The 16,013-nt window shown below is 41.9% G+C and overlaps 1 protein-coding gene and 1 pseudogene across 7 annotated transcripts in view; one reads left to right on the top strand and one right to left on the bottom strand.

Annotated features, from left to right (window-relative positions):
- LOC143101192 (basement membrane-specific heparan sulfate proteoglycan core protein-like) overlaps positions 1–4,105 on the top strand; it is a 74,378-nt gene extending 70,273 nt beyond the window's left edge. For all 7 annotated transcript variants that reach the window (XM_076264601.1, XM_076264597.1, XM_076264599.1 and 4 more), the window contains 3 exons: positions 1,132–1,282; positions 1,537–1,671; positions 2,535–4,105. In XM_076264601.1, the coding sequence (XP_076120716.1) occupies positions 1,132–1,282; positions 1,537–1,671; positions 2,535–2,567 (319 nt within the window). In that variant the 3' untranslated portion in view covers positions 2,568–4,105. The remainder of the gene's footprint in view (positions 1–1,131; positions 1,283–1,536; positions 1,672–2,534) is intronic.
- A 677-nt stretch (positions 4,106–4,782) lies between these two features.
- Positions 4,783–15,451, bottom strand: LOC143101176 (eukaryotic initiation factor 4A-III-like; annotated as a pseudogene).
- Between the last annotated feature and the right edge of the window lie 562 nt (positions 15,452–16,013).

The raw sequence follows: 16,013 nt of genomic DNA, 5'->3' as shown, positions 1-16,013 counted from the left end.
CCCACAGGGGAGGGGTAGCCTAACTTTTGATACATTTTTAAAAATAAATCGTTAACAGCCAATAGGGAAACTGCCAGAAACAACAAGCAACAACAACGCTTTAAGCTGGTAAGTGAGACACATCGATGAATGCACACTTAATGCAGAATCACCACAGAAAGTGTTTATTTAATTAGGCTATTTATTTTTCTGCCCCCCCTCCCCTCCCCTCCCCTCCCCTCCCCTCCAGACCGGCCCGGTGCTGTTGCTCCCGTTGCTTCCCGTTGCGTCTCTTTCAGTGATTTCGCCGACAATGACACTGCAGCCTGGCCTGCATTTATGCGCGAAGCCCGTTAGTTTTGCTCTTGTTCGCCGCATGCTGGCAAAACAAGGCACTGCAACGTAATTTCAGTGACTGAAGCTCTCCAGAACGTTTGTGGTTCTGCATTGATGGATTTGCGAGATCTCGCAAAAGAAAGTCAATATCTCGCAAAAGAAACTCGAGATCTCGCAAAAGAAAGTCAATATCTCGCAAAAGAAAGTCAATATCTCACAAAAGAAACTCGAGATCTCGCAAAACAAACTCGATATCTCGCAAAAGAAAGTCAATATCTCGCAAAAGAAACTCGAGATCTCGCAAAACAAACACAATATCTCGCAAAAGAAAGTCAATATCTCGCAAAAGAAACTCGAGATCTCGCAAAAGAAACTCGATCTCGCAAAACAAACTCAAGATCTCGCAAACCTAGTCAGTGTTTGTCCCAAGTACATACCCATCTCAGTTTTTTTTTTTTTTTCATGTCACCTCACGGGCTCCGTACAAATATGCTTAGATGTGTAATAATTTGTCTTATATTTGAAGAGCCATTTTTGCAGTGAGCTCACTGGTGTTTTCTTAATGTTTGGAAAAACAGAAAAAAAATCAACAGATGTGTTGTCATTCAGAATCACTGACATTACCTTCAACTCCTCAACTAGGCTTTCACTACGGACTTTAACCACTTTTTCCAATCTGTGGAAAAACTGCATGTGGAGTTTATCTTATATGAGCTGAATGATGTATCTGTGTCTGTTGTTTACAAAGAACTTATGTTTGCACAGTCTATGATCATTTGACGTATATATATCATGAATCCAAATTCATTTACACAGGAAAGACCTGTTTGATTCTTCTGCTGGAGCGAGACCTGATGCCCATAGAATCCTCATTGTCCTCACAGACGGGCAATCTTTCGACGCCCCACGCTATCCCAGTGTCACGGCACTGGCTGATGAAAAACATATTACTAGATATGCTATTGGGGTATGATGTGCTAACTTATATGTTTACTGTACATACACTGTTTTATTTTTATCAACTGCACCTAAAAGCACAGCACAGACCGTATTTGGGCTATCATCAGTTGATCCCGTGATCTTGGTGTTGGTAGCACCTTGCACTTTAAGGAACATTTGATTCTTAAAATCCAACATCAGACTTGTCTGGGTGTGATGTACACAACCTTGTCAGATAATTTACCCTAATGTGAGATGCTAATTCTCTTCCTTATGTGGCAGATTGGAAGTGCCTTCAACAGTAAGTCAGCACAAGATGAGCTCAGGAGTATCGCATCTTCACCAGACCATGTGTTTAGAGTGGACAACTTTGAGGCACTGAGCAACATCATCAGCAGACTGAAGAAGAGCATCAAGGTTTCACCTTTGCATTCATTAGCACTTGCAAATAGACTTGCCACCAAAGATTGAAACATCTTTACTTAAGATCCCTCATCATTCACCTCAAATTAAAGACGAGATAATATAGATAAAACATTAAGCATAGAAACTGAAATGAAGATTAGATTTTTTTAAAACAATCCTATTATGAAGAGGGGCCAAGGGCTACCAGATTTGCTAGCAAAAAGATTAAAAAATGCAACAGGCTGATAGAACAATTCATAAGATACAAGATATAGTCACAAACCATGGAAGTGAATGTAAGAGTAAGAGAGTAACTCATTACAAAGATGGCAATTATGCCAAATTATCTTGCTGCGTGTATGATGACCAGTCAGTCTTATGTGTGTATAATTTACTTGACCAGTTTATTTTCTCTAAATAAGATTTATTTATGAGTATGTTGTTCATGTTGCAATAATTATTTGAAACAATTCAACAATGAGCCATAAAATGTGTGTTTAGATTGGATATGTGCAGCAAACAAGTGACTCTCTTACGCTTACTTTGGCTTACATTGTATTAAAAGAGCGCCACATGTGGTGCAAAGTGGTACTGTAGATCCAGTACAAATTCAGTGGATTTATAGACAATATTTTTCAAAAATCTTATCTCAATAAAGAAACTCAGCAACAAGCCCACATTTTGGACAGATGATCCTCACATACAGAATTATACATGCTAATGTTTTAAAAGAAATCATGTGCTCAATCTGTCCACATGCCCAATTAAAAAAAAATAAAACGCTCTGACAATATGTGTGTGTGTGTGTGTGTGTGAGAGAGCAGCAGCTGTCCCTCCCCATATTCTGATGTTCTTTCCTCTCCTCTTTTCTGCAGATGCCTGTGAGCTCACGCTGGACCCAAACATAGCAGACAGATCTCTCTCTCTCTCTCTCTCTGAGGGAAACAGAAAGGTGACACCTTGTGAGTGAGGAGCAGTCATATCCTGACCACCCAGAGCGATTTGACTGGCAGCAGGTGTTGTGCAGAGAGGGGTCTGTCTGAACTCGGCTACTGGGAGGCTGAGTGGAATGGGAATGGAGCTCATATAGCTGTGGCCTATAAAAGCATCAAGCGGAAAGGGCAAGATCATGATCCTGCTCGGATATAATGCCAAGTCCTGGAGTCTGGTTTCATCACAGTTATTCTGCCAGACACAATAATTCAGAGACTGCCATAATATTTGCCCTTTGTCCTTCCGCTCCAGAATAGCAGGAGTGTACCTGGACTGGCCGGCCGGCCGGCACTTTGTCCTTCTATGGACCCTTTCAAGAGAGTTCCATTATCAGCATCATAGTTGGCCCCACAAGACTTCCTTTTTAACATTCCATATGTTATCTAAATGCAAAGGAAGTAGATTGGGGCCCAAATAGAACGTTCAAGCATTGTTTTTGTTTTTATTGTTGAAAGGGTCTATAGCGCCTCCTCTGACACACTCACCCACCAGCACACGTTTCACTCCACATTCACTGTGCCTCTCTGTCCAGGTTTTTTTTATTTATTTATCCTGACTCCTCATTAGCCTGGTAATCTAGAAAGATTAAGGGTCTGGCCATGACTAATGCAATGGCCCAACACGAGGGGCGGCACCATGCATGCATTTGAAAATCTCACTGCACGCAATTGGATAACACTATGACCAATGTTTATTCACTGATTTTGGACTTCAACGTTGTCATTATCTGTTTAGCTCGCCTCTGGCCCGCATATATCAGATACACCGATGTGATTGGTGCCCCATGATACAAGGGACATAAGTAATGAGCATCATTATTCATTGCCAGAGTGAGTCGCTGAGCAAATTCAAATTGTGTTCCCGTGAGAACGGGATTTCCAGGATAACTCCTCAGTGCTCCTGTGTCAGATCATATGAGCAGATCACATGACCTCAGGAACTCCAGACACACACTCATGTTCATATACACAGTGTGATGGTCTTATGCTGTGTAAAAGTATTCTGGTCAAACACTTCTATACTGATAGTGTTCAAAATGTTGATATTGGTTTCTCACTTACAACACTGTTTAAATTGTGGTCTATATGAATGTTTCAACAACAATGCAACAGTATATTATCCTGTTCTCCATGAGGTTTAGTTATTTGCATACTTACTGCATTGTTTAAATTGTGGTCAATAAGAATGTTTTAGCAACAATACAACCAATGCATTAGTCTGCTCTCCAAGTGATTAATTTTTTTGCATTTGTTTGACAATTGTGTGCAAATCTGGAGTGAGTATGTTGAATGAGTAGTTAGTGTATATAGTGTAAGAATAAACATCACACACACACACATTTTGCAATTGGCACAGAAAAAAAACCTGTAAGGCGATATTCGTGTACGGTTCATTCCATGTTTGGTTGTTTCCACGGATCATCCAATGTTTCTGTTGGTATATAAGTGTACAAGTTGACTACTCGCTACTTTGAATAAAACATGAAAATGAACGCAACCACTGTGTTGGTGCTGCATGTGAACTTTGGGAACCATCAGGGGCAGGTTCAGCTGCCTGCTTAATATACTTCAGGGTGAACTGGCTTTCTAAACGATAAAACAAGTATCCATTTCTAAAGACAACCTATTCAATCACAGTGTAAAGTCTTCAGTAACTGTGTAGATAGGCTACTGTAGCCTCTCTAAAATACATCGGCCATCTGCTTCAAATTCATTACAACCAACAGACCTCATAAATGCCCAAACTAAAACGGAGCACTGTTCAACCGTACCATTTCAAACTAACAGATTAGAAGGTTGCGCCCATCTTAAAAATGTAATACAAGCAGTCTGCTCGCAGATTGGTTTCCAGAGTTAAGAGATTTTGTTAATATGTGACTCATCCTCATCTGACAGTTAACAGCTAACGGTCTATAGTCAGAACTCTTGATGAACTCTGTCGGGTGGGAATGGCAATTTTCCCACACTTTCCACTAAATCAGATACTTGGAATGTTCCCCAGAACCCAGAAAGTTCTATTTTAATGAATAAAGTGTAGAAAACAACTCAACAACGAGATAGACATGGGCGACAAATGTTTTTCTTTATTTACAAAACTGGCGAAACTCACATTGAGCCCCTATATAAAAAAATGAAACCTACATAAAAACACAGACACTGGAGGAAATAAAATTAGAGGCCCGACAGGGTGGGAGGGAAATAAAGAGACTTCCGGGGAATGAAGGGGGAACAGGTGGCTTCTTCCGATTTAGATGAGGTCCGCCACTGAAATACAAAGAAGAATTGCACATTATAGTTGTTTACAGTTGTTGATGATAGCATTTAAAAAGGTACAGTCTGTGATTTGTATTAAAAGTGTCAATTGACAACGTTTCCATGCACACCATGTTCTGTTTTGTTCATGTTCCTTACAAATCGGGCTCCATTTAAAAGGGGGACTAAACAGGCTTTCCAATGGTATGGTAAGATTTTTTGGCAAAAATTGGCATTGTTACCACAGAAATAATCTACCAAACACAAATTTCCTTACTTTTTGTGCAAAGTAAATTTTACGGGACAAAGAACATTGAGAAGTCATGACGCAGATGTTACTTCTACTACACATCGCTGCTTAATTCAGCATAACATGTAAACGGGAATATTCCGTTTCTGCTACACAATGGAAACATTATTCTAGAATATGGTCCTTATTCAGAATATGGTGTGCATGGAAATGTAGTCAGTGACTGGCAACTGTGACTATATGTGACTGACTGTATGAAGGGATTTGAACTGATTTGAGTATCATCACACACTCACCGTTCATGGGCATTTCGTCAATCTGTGTGGAGTAGTACTGCTCAATGTCTCGCAGGATGCGGATATCGTCGTTCTTCACAAAGTTGATGGCCACACCCTTACGGCCATAACGACCCGATCGGCCAATCCTGTGAAGCGACAAAGGGAGGTGCAACACTGATTTCTAGGCGTATCTTTCTAGGCATGGTAATGTGGTAATGTTTCTAGGTGTGTGGGTCCACCTCTATATGCAGGGGTATCAGGCAGTGTTCTCAGGTGTGTGTTTGTGTGTATGTCCACATCTATGAGTAGGGGGTTTCAGGTGAGTAGGTATGTGTGTGTGTTTGGCTGTACTTGCAGATGTACAACTCGCTGTTGTAGGCATGTCGTAGATGACATTGACGTGTGTGTGTGTGTGTGTGGTACCTGTGGATGTACAACTCTCTGTTGTTGGGCAGGTCGTAGTTGATGATGAGGGAGACTTGCGGCACATCCAGACCTCGAGCCCACCAACTGTGGAGATCAGCACGCGGCTGCAGACACACACGCACAAACACACAAAATAAAATGTATGCAAACAATGTTTTGTGTAATAGGTTTGAGAGAGAGACAGAGAGAGAGAGAATATATATGTATAGATAAACAAATAGATAAATAGATGGTACACAACAAACTAGTAGGTGTCAGATGCTAGATACACACATATTTTATTTTGTGTCTTTCTGTATGGAAAGCAATGGGGCAGTCATGGCCTACTGGTTAGGGCTTTGGGCTTGGAACCGAAGGGTTGCCAGTTCAATCCCCGACCAGTGGGAACGGCTGAAGTGCCCTTAAGCAAGGCACCTAACCCCTCACTGCTCCCCGAGCGCCGCTGTAGCAAGGCAGCTCACTCTTTTTTTTAAAAAAAAGAGTAAATGTAAATGGTATTGGATTGCACCAGTGTGATAAACTAACAGGCTCCTGATTAACTGGTTGCCTGCCAACCAGACTAAAAATAAAAGTAAGAGGTTACTGGGAATACTGCACACCTTACTGATCTCTAAAAAGGTTCCTGGGTGGTTGTCTGACTGAATTTGAAAAGGTTCCTGGTTTTTGTTTGGCTGCCAGTGTGAACTACACTGAAAGGTTCCTGGTTACCTGGCTCCGGAGCGGAACTCCTTCATGATGGACTCGCGCTCCTTCTGGGGCATGTCTCCGTGCATGGAGGACACCGTGAAGTTGGCCTCCCTCATCTTCTCCGTCAGCCAGTCCACCTGTGCACACACGCACGCACACACACACACACACACACACACACACACACACACACACAAATCAGTATTTCTGCAACTGGCTATTTACTTAAAGCATGTTATATACTGATCCTGTGTGTAGGAACGGACCTCATTGCATACAAGGAATCAATACCTGTTATTTGTGACTTCTCTTTTCGCAAAATAAACCTGTGTGTGTGTAAACCATGTATGTGTGAGATGTTTGTGTACTCACATTTGCCTGAGGAAGACCCAGCCGGGTCGAAACGTTGCAACACTTAATACATGTATGGGAGTTTTTAGCAGAGTGCGGGCATTCATTCCTTTTGAGTTCTAGTTCCATTTGCCCTGCACCTCACCGGTGGGGATGGGCACACTTCTACAACTACTCTATGTTTGTGTACTAACCCTCCTCTTGGTGCTGCAAAATATGACTGCCTGTGAGGTGTATGTGTAAGTAGACTGACCTTCCTCTTGGTATTACAGAAGATGACGGCCTGTGTGATGGTGAGTGTGTCGTACAGGTCGCACAGCATGTCAAACTTCCACTCCTCGCGCTCCACGGCCACAAAGAACTGCTTGATGCCTTCAAGAGTCAACTCATCACTGCCAACACACAAACAAAATAGATCAGTTTCACTCAAAATCCTACACATTAAGATTTGTTTCTCATAGTCTTTATGTATAATGATTTGGTGCATGTGTGGTGCATTTTCTCATTGGTAGACTATGAACTGAGTGATGATTGTGTGTGTGTGTGTGTGTGTGTGTATGTGATCACAGTTTGGCTAGGGTCCCAATAGTGTTGGTCATTGACTTGTTAGTCAACTCAAGGATCTTGATGGGGCAGAAGGTGTGTGTAACACCAAATCTCATTGGGAACGTCTATGTGTAATGATTTGGTGTTTTCTGTTTTTAGAGATAGACTATGAACTGGGAGGTGTGTGCATGTGTGTGTGTTGCATTGAAACAGCTCATCTGCATGTGTGGGTGTGTGTGTGTATACCGTTTGACCATGAACTTGTTGGCCCAGGATCTCGTGGGGCTGATGAGGCACACCTGGGTGGCGGGGGGCAGGTACCGGTACACATCATAGATCTGCTCCTTAAAACCTGAAACACACACACACACACACACACACACAGAACCACAACATTAAGTACCAGTACACATCATAGATCTGCTCCTTAAATCCTGACACACACACACACCTGCAGCTCAGGCTAGAAACCTGTGCATCTTTATAAATATTTATAAAAATAACCACATCCTATCATCATCCTTGATTGTGATCTTTGCAATAACTGAGCTGCCCTATCTCTATGTGAGGACCACTGGCAGGTTTTGGTCTCATTTAGGCTACATATGAAGTAATCAGTACCTCTGTAAAGGGCTGCACAATTAATCAATTATTATTCAAAATCGAAATTTTAACTATTGCAATTAGCTAATCACAAAGGCTGCAGTCAATTGTGCACCTCACAACTCTGTCCCCATGTCACTTCAATCTTGTCACATCTAGTATTTATATATTCATGTCATCCTCCTTGTGTGACAGATAGTGAATCTCAACTAACAGGAGTGCTGTGCTTCTCATGCATGAGAAACAAAAATACAAATGCAACATGATGGTATATGACCTGTTTAATGATTTGAAACAAAATATCTCGGTCTTGATGTGAATTTGTGAATAACATTAGCAAGAAATAAGACTTTTCTGTTAGAAGGTATTTTATATTTATAATTTACATTATATTGTTGTTCAGTGATTGGTTTATGATCAAAGTTGTAGTCTGTAGGTGTATATGTAGCTGATATAAAGACTCAGGGACATGGTTAGGCCTATTTATTTATTTTTATTTTTTTGGGGGGGGGGGGGGGGGTCAAAATGTTCAAAAGCTACAAAAATATTGTATTGTCTTTTTTTTTTTGGTTAAGGAAATTGTAACATGCCTGCACTTAACATAATAAACTACACTATGAGTTGACATAAATACTAATACTAATACAAATATAGCTGCAAGCAGCAATGAGGGGGCCAAGCAGGATAGGCCGGAGTAGCCACGGCGACAAGATAGAACTCAGCAGACACCCGCGATCAACAGGGCTGAGTATTGCCACTGCCTCCGCCAGCCAGCCCCCCCCCCCATCACCCCTGCCCGTCCCACCCCGTCCCGCCCTGCTCTTGCACGCACACATTAGAATGAACTGGATGGAACATGTTGTCATCAGTTTCACATCAAAAAATAAAAGATTGATAAAACACATCAGCAACTACAGATCAAAATGCAATATTGCTAATTGCAGCACCCCCTACAGGTCAAAGGCCACCAAATTTTTTGAGCGTCCTCCTAATAGGTTCATGAATATATGTAGTAAGTTTGGTTATGATACATGGCAGGGTTGCTGAGATATGAGCTCACTTCCCGTTTTGCGGCTTCGCCACCAATTTCGATTGGCTGTTACAGGCGAATGCTTTGTCAATTGTTCCAGAGAGCATATTGATAGGTTATGGTCTGTGCCAATTTTGGTGAAGATCAGATAAAATTTGCGACCTGTGAAAACTTGATGTTTTTGATTAAATCCAACATGGCGGCCGAATCAATTACGATGACATCACAAGATGGCCTGGGTCAGCCTAAAGTCCTCCAACAGTATTACCAGACACCAATAGTACATTTTATTACAAACACATCAACAGCTACAGGCCAACATGCATTTTTGCTAACTGCAGCGCCCCATAGAGGTCAAAGATCACCAGATTTCTTGAGCGTCCCCCTGATTGGGTGCTGAGTCCATGCACAAAGTTTGGCTTTGATACATGCAAGGGTTGCTGAGATATGAGCTCCCTTTCTGTTTGGTGGCTTTGCCGCAAATTTCGATTGGCTGTTACTGCCAAATGCTTTTGTCAATTGTTCCAGAAAGCAATGCACTGATAAGGCATGGTCTGAAGATGGTTTATGCCAATTTTGGTGAGGATCCGCTGAAATCTGTGACCTGCAAAAACTTGTACGTGTTTTTGATTAAATCCAATATGGCGGCCGAATCAATTATGATGACATCACAAGTTGACCTGGGTCGGCTTAAGGAACTCCAACAGTATTACCAGAAACCACTAGTGCGTTGTAATTCTAAGCACAACAGCAGCTACAGGCCAAAAGGCATGTTTCTTAATTACATTGCCCCCTAGAGGCCAAAGGTAACAAAATTTCTTGAGCATCCCCCTGATTGGGTCCTGAGCATAGACAGTAAAAGAAAACCATTCTTCTTACGGGTAACCAACGTTACGGACGAGGTAGTGGAGTCTGTTTTGCCTTTGTAGTGTTTATGTGGATTACACAGAAGCTACAATATCAGCACAGGATATATGTTATATGAAGTTATGGTATTTCAAAAAAATCCTATGAATGGACTTTTATGGGAGTTAGCAGAGAGGTGGTCCCTCCAGCCTACGTTGATTCTTCTACTTCCGGGAATTCGCCTGCCCCCTTGGTCCTGAGTCCATACAACAAGATTGGCTTTGATACATGCAAGGGTTGCTGAGATATGATCTCACTTCCTGTTTGGCAGCTTCGCCGCAAATTTCGATTGGATATTACGGGTGAACGGTTATAGTTCCGAAAACAAAACACCACAACGTTTGTGAGGATTGGTCTGAAGATCATGTGTGTCAAGTTTGGTGACGATCGGTCAAAATTTATGACCTGTGAAGTTTCAGTTTCACTTTCACTAAAATCCAATATGGCGGAAAATCCATCATGGCGGAAAATGATGTCATAGGATGCGTTGAACTCGGCTTGGTCCAAGCATTCCAACGATACCTCATTTTTAACAATCGGGTTAACAGGTCAAAAGTTACGTGCGTGAACGCACTTCCAACTTTGGCCTGTTGGTGGCGTTAGAGCGTTGGAGGTGCCGGCATGAAACTTGGTGAAATTAATTATTGGACTGTCCCCAATCAGTGTGCCAAATTTCACAACTTTTGACCAGTCGGTTCTATGGACTGCCATAGACTTCAATGGCGGAAGCGTAATAGGGAAGAAAACATAGAATCACTATGGGTTGCCTCGCAGCTTCGATTAGAAGTTTTCTTTCATTTGGATATTGTTTATGAGAGCGCTGGCGGGAGGGGCTAGGGGTCAGGGGTCACGTTAACGTTACATTTTCTGAAGGGTCGGGTTGGCAACTTGGCACTCGGTGTAAGAAATAAGAGAGAAATTGACTAAAGAGATTACAGATCACAGAGTGAAATATGACCAGATGGATATACGAAGACGAGGCTGAACTTGGCACCACTTTCGGTTCCGCGGGGGAAGACCACTTTCAGATCGCGGGGGAGTTAAGTTTCCGTTCCACCTTAAATAATGCAATTTTCTACCTCGTCCACAAGGGGCCAGTGTTGACCGCAAATCCGCGATAACACAGGCATGTGCCTGTTGCAGATGAACAGGCATTGTTCACAGACGTTCAAAAGCCTGTATATCTTTTTTCTGTTGACTCCACTGCCGAATGTTTTGAGAAATGTTGCCTTTTGTGTTCTATTAAATAATTTGGTAATTTAGACGGGGGGGTATGTAGAGGGTGTCAGATTATGTAGTTTTTTCTTTATTTTCTGTGCTGGATCTTTTGATACATGTTGTGTTATGTTTTCTATTAAATAATTTTGTTCATTTTACACTGGGGGGGGGGGGGATGTAGTTGGTAGCAGATTTTGAAGTTTTTCTACAGTAAATGTATTCCCTACGGCCTACATGTCATTTTGCATCGGATTTTTCAACACATTCTGAAACTACACTCTCTCCTCTTTCCAATGACACCCCACTTGTGAAATGCTATTGTGGAAAATTGCATATTTAGCCCCTCTGAAAATATAATATGTATTTGTGAAATTGCAGAATTTCAACACTTGAACAGGGACAGATAGCCCATGAAGGATTTTGCAAGGGCTCTTTCACCACATTCTGAAACTACACTTCCCCCCCTTTCCAATGACACCCAACTTGTGAAATTCTATGGTGGAAAATGCCCTTTTTTGCCCCTCTGAAAATACAGTATATATTTTGTGAAATTGCAGAATTTCAACACTTTAACAGGGACAGATAGCCCATGAAGGATTTTGCAAGGGATCTTTCACCACATTCTGAATCTACACTTCCTCCCCTTTCCAATGACACCCCACTTTTGTGAAATTGCAGAATTTCAACACTTGAACAGGGACAGATAGCCCATGAAGGATTTTGCAAGGGATATGTCACCACATTCTATAACTACAATCTCTCCTCTTTCCAATGACACCTCACTTGTGAAATTCTATGGTGGAAAATGGGATATTTAGCCCCTCTAAAAACAGTACATATTTTGTGAAATTGCAGAATTTCAACACTTGAACAGGGACAGATAGCCCATGAAGGATTTTGCAAGGGATATTTCACCACATTCTGAAACTACACTCTCTCCTCTTTCCAATGACACCCAACTTGTGAAATTCTATGGTGGAAAATTGCATATTTTGCCCCTCTGAAATACAGTATATATTTGTGGAAATTGCAGATTTTCAGCACTAGAACAGCGACTGATGTCCCATGAAGGATTTTGCAAGGGATCTTTCACCACATTCTGAATCTACACTTCCTCCCCTTTCCAATGACACCCCACTTGTGAAATTCTATGGTGGAAAATTGCATATTTTGCCCCTCTGAAAATATAGTATCTATTTTGTGAAATTGCAGAATTTCAAAACTTTAACAGGGACAGATAGCCCATGAAGGATTTTGCAAGGGATATTTCACCACATTCTATAACTACAATCTCTCCTCTTTCCAATGACACCTCACTTGTGAAATTCTATGGTGGAAAATGGGATATTTAGCCCCTCTAAAAACAGTACATATTTTGTGAAATTGCAGAATTTCAACACTTGAACAGGGACAGATAGCCCATGAAGGATTTTGCAAGGGATATGTCACCACATTCTATAACTACACTCTCTCTTCTTTCCAATGACACCCCACTTGTGAAATTCTATGGTGGAAAATGGGAGATTTTGCCTCTCTAAAAACAGTATATATTTTGTGAAATTGCAGAATTTCAGCACTAGAACAGCGACTGATGTCCCATGAAGGATTTTGCAAGGGATATTTCACCACATTCTATAACTACACTTCCTCCCCTTTCCAATGACACCCCACTTGTGAAATTCTATGGTGAAAAATACCCTTTTTTGCCCCTCTGAAAATACAGTATATATTTTGTGAAATTGCAGAATTTTAACACTTGAACAGGGACAGATCATAGACTGTATATATAGAACACTGCTGAATGCAACCACACTGTCCAGTTCTATATATACAGTCTATGGGACAGATAGCCCATGAAGGATTTTGCAAGGGATATTTCACCACATTCCATAACTACACTCTCCCCTCTTTCCACTGACACCCCACTTGTGAAATTCTATAGTGGAAAATGGCCTTTTTTGCCCTTTGAATATATAGTATGTATTTGTGAAATTGATGAATTTCAGCACTTGAACAGCCATACTCATCTCAGGAAGGATTTTACAAGGGATGTTTCACCACATTCTGATACTACACCCTCTCCTCTTTCCAATGACACCCCCTATATGAAATTCTATCGTTAAAAATGGCCCTTGAAAATAAAATGTATTTGAGAAATTGATTATTTTCAGCACTAGATTTGGTCTAGACTTCCCATTCTTCATGGGAAATTTATTTTGGCCTATTTTTCTGATTATACATTTTCAGCACTACATTTGGTCCCTATCACTTAAAAGTCATTTGCCACATTTCTGTCATTTTTGGGGCCATTAGTTTTTCTACCTTGTCTTATTGGGGGGCAAGCATTGAAGCTGCATAGGGACCCTATAGGGCTAGTAGGATTGTTATTATGCTTCTTTCTAGTCCCATGGGAGTCCATGGCAGCACATACAATTGTACATAGTAAAATTCTCAAACTTTGCACACTTCTTCCACTCTATTGACTGTAATAGGCAATGGTAAGTGTTACGGCCAGCTCGTTCCCAGACTGAAACATAAAGAGGGACACGGACAACAAGGTTTAAACCAAATATATTAATTTATTAAAGTAAAGCACAAGGTTACCAATAGCAAAATGTCTAGGGGGAAATGAATGGGAGTGGTGGCGTGCGTGTATGAGTGTATGGATGTATGGATGCAAAGAAGCTAGTGAAGTAGGCCTAAAGACAAAGAAAGAGAAAGAGATGTAGAGTTAGAAATAAGGGGAGAGAGCAAAGTGTGAGAGAATCAAAGTGAGTGCCTGCAAGAACTAAGAAAAATGCCTAATCAGAAAGATAGGGAACCCCTAATATAGCCCCACCCTAACCATAGGTGTAATCAATGAGGGTATTAGCCCAACCAGGCCCAGCCCTGCCCGTGCACTGACAGGAGAAGGCCTGAAGGGGCACAGGGTCATCACATAGGGCAGTCATAGGGATGGGACTTCAGGTGCGATGAGGGCCAAACACAAGGATGGCTGATGACTGGTAATAGTTTATCTCACAAGTGAGGTAAGAGGGAAGAAAGAGAGATAAATAGTAGGTATTACTATAAGTCATGATGGTAAGTATTAATAAGTATATCAATGGTATTATATAGTGTTATACTATAGAGACAAAAGGCAAGAGAGGGAGAGAAGAGGGAGTTGAACTTGCCTAGGAGAGAAGAGGGAGTTGAATGGCAAGACAAAGACAAGAGGTAAGAGGGGGAGTTGAGAGAGAGAAAGAAGCAGAGTTGTACGGCGTGATACATGAAAAGTCCATGACAGCGCTATGCTACAGCAGCATACCTAAGGCATGGTGAAGGGTAGTCAGTTGCCACCATGACACGCATGACTAGGGCGCCAGTCACATGAGGACACAGCAGAGGTGGTCCATTCCAATAAAAACCCTGAAGTTCCACACTACACCATACCTAACTATGGGAGGCACTAAAGATGTATGTTTTAAGTCTAGACTTGGAAATAGGGAGGGTGTCTGCTAATAAAATTGATGGAGAGAGTTATTTCCAGAGGAGGGGTGCGCTGTATCAGAAAGCTCTGCCTCTACTGCTGGGATTACAAGAAGTCTAGTATTCTGTAATCGTAGCAGTCTAGGTGGGTAATATGGTACTAAAAGATCTTTAATATAGGTGCCCAGCCATTTATGGCTTTGTATGTTAGAAGTAATATTTTTAAGTCAATGAGACTTTTAACAGGTAGCCAGTGTAAAGATGCTAGGATGGGGGAATTGTGTTCATATTTTTTGTGAGTGCTTCAGTGTTGACTGACCAGTCCAGTGTATTGTACAGATGTATCCCCAGATACTTGTAAGTGCTTACCACCTCCACATTGACCCCCTCAATGGTAACTGGGAGCAGAGCGGGCTTAGACCTCCGGACATTGCATAAAGTCCTTTACCAGGCTCCTATATTCCTCCTCCTGCCCATCCCTGATACACCCCACAATTGCAGTATCGTCTGAAAATTTCTGCATGTGGCATGACTCTGTGTTGTAGCAGAAGTCAGACATGTACAGGTTGAAAAGGACTGAAGAGAGCACTGCTCCCTGTGGAGCTCCAGTGCTGTTGATCACGGTGTCGGAGAGGCAGTTCTTCAGTCTGACGAATTGTGGCCGCTCTATCAGGTAGTCTGCAATCCAGGATACCAGATGAGCATCCACAATCATCTGCAGGAGTTTTTCACCCCGTCTGAGGGGTTGGATGGTGTTAAAAGCACTGGAGAAGTCAAGGAACATGATACTCACAGCACTCTTCCCCTTGTCCAGAGGAGGGGGGATGAGGGGTATTTGGTGGCTGTAGACTGGTGGCTTGTGAACAGCGTTAGTGTAGTCGCATTGTTCATGATCACGTTGTGGGGGAGGGGTGCATCAGCCTTTGATGATGGAGGTGCATGTTGCACTGAGAGTGAGGGGTGAAGTGTAAACCGGCAGGCAAGCAAGTAAGAGCAGTGTCTGAATTTAGTTGACTTTGTACTCTGCACAATGACAATAAAGTTGAGTCCAATCTAATCTAATCTATCCCTAGTGACAAAACATCACCAACATTATTGTGTGGCGAATCCATGCTCATGTCCTGTAACTTTAGTACCTTCTAGTGGTCCAAGGTCACCAAATATATTGTGTGTCCTCGGGATGGGGTCCTAAGTCCATATACCAAGTTTTGTTTCGGTACGCGAAAGCATTGCTGATATATGAGCCTACATCCTGTGATTATAGCGCCCCCACTGGTAAAAAGACTCCACATTTATCGTGTGTTCTTAGGATGGGAAAACATATAAACACAGTGGGTGCCTTGCAG

Source organism: Alosa pseudoharengus, unplaced genomic scaffold (assembly GCF_046254945.1).
Source record: "Alosa pseudoharengus isolate Yale_2024_CS ecotype anadromous, Long Island Sound unplaced genomic scaffold, YU_APseudo_1.1 YU_APseudo_1.1_scf_30, whole genome shotgun sequence".
Taxonomy (NCBI): domain Eukaryota; kingdom Metazoa; phylum Chordata; class Actinopteri; order Clupeiformes; family Clupeidae; genus Alosa; species Alosa pseudoharengus.
The sequence above is the reverse complement of the archived record's forward strand: the minus strand, read 5'-3'. Positions and strand labels throughout refer to the sequence as shown.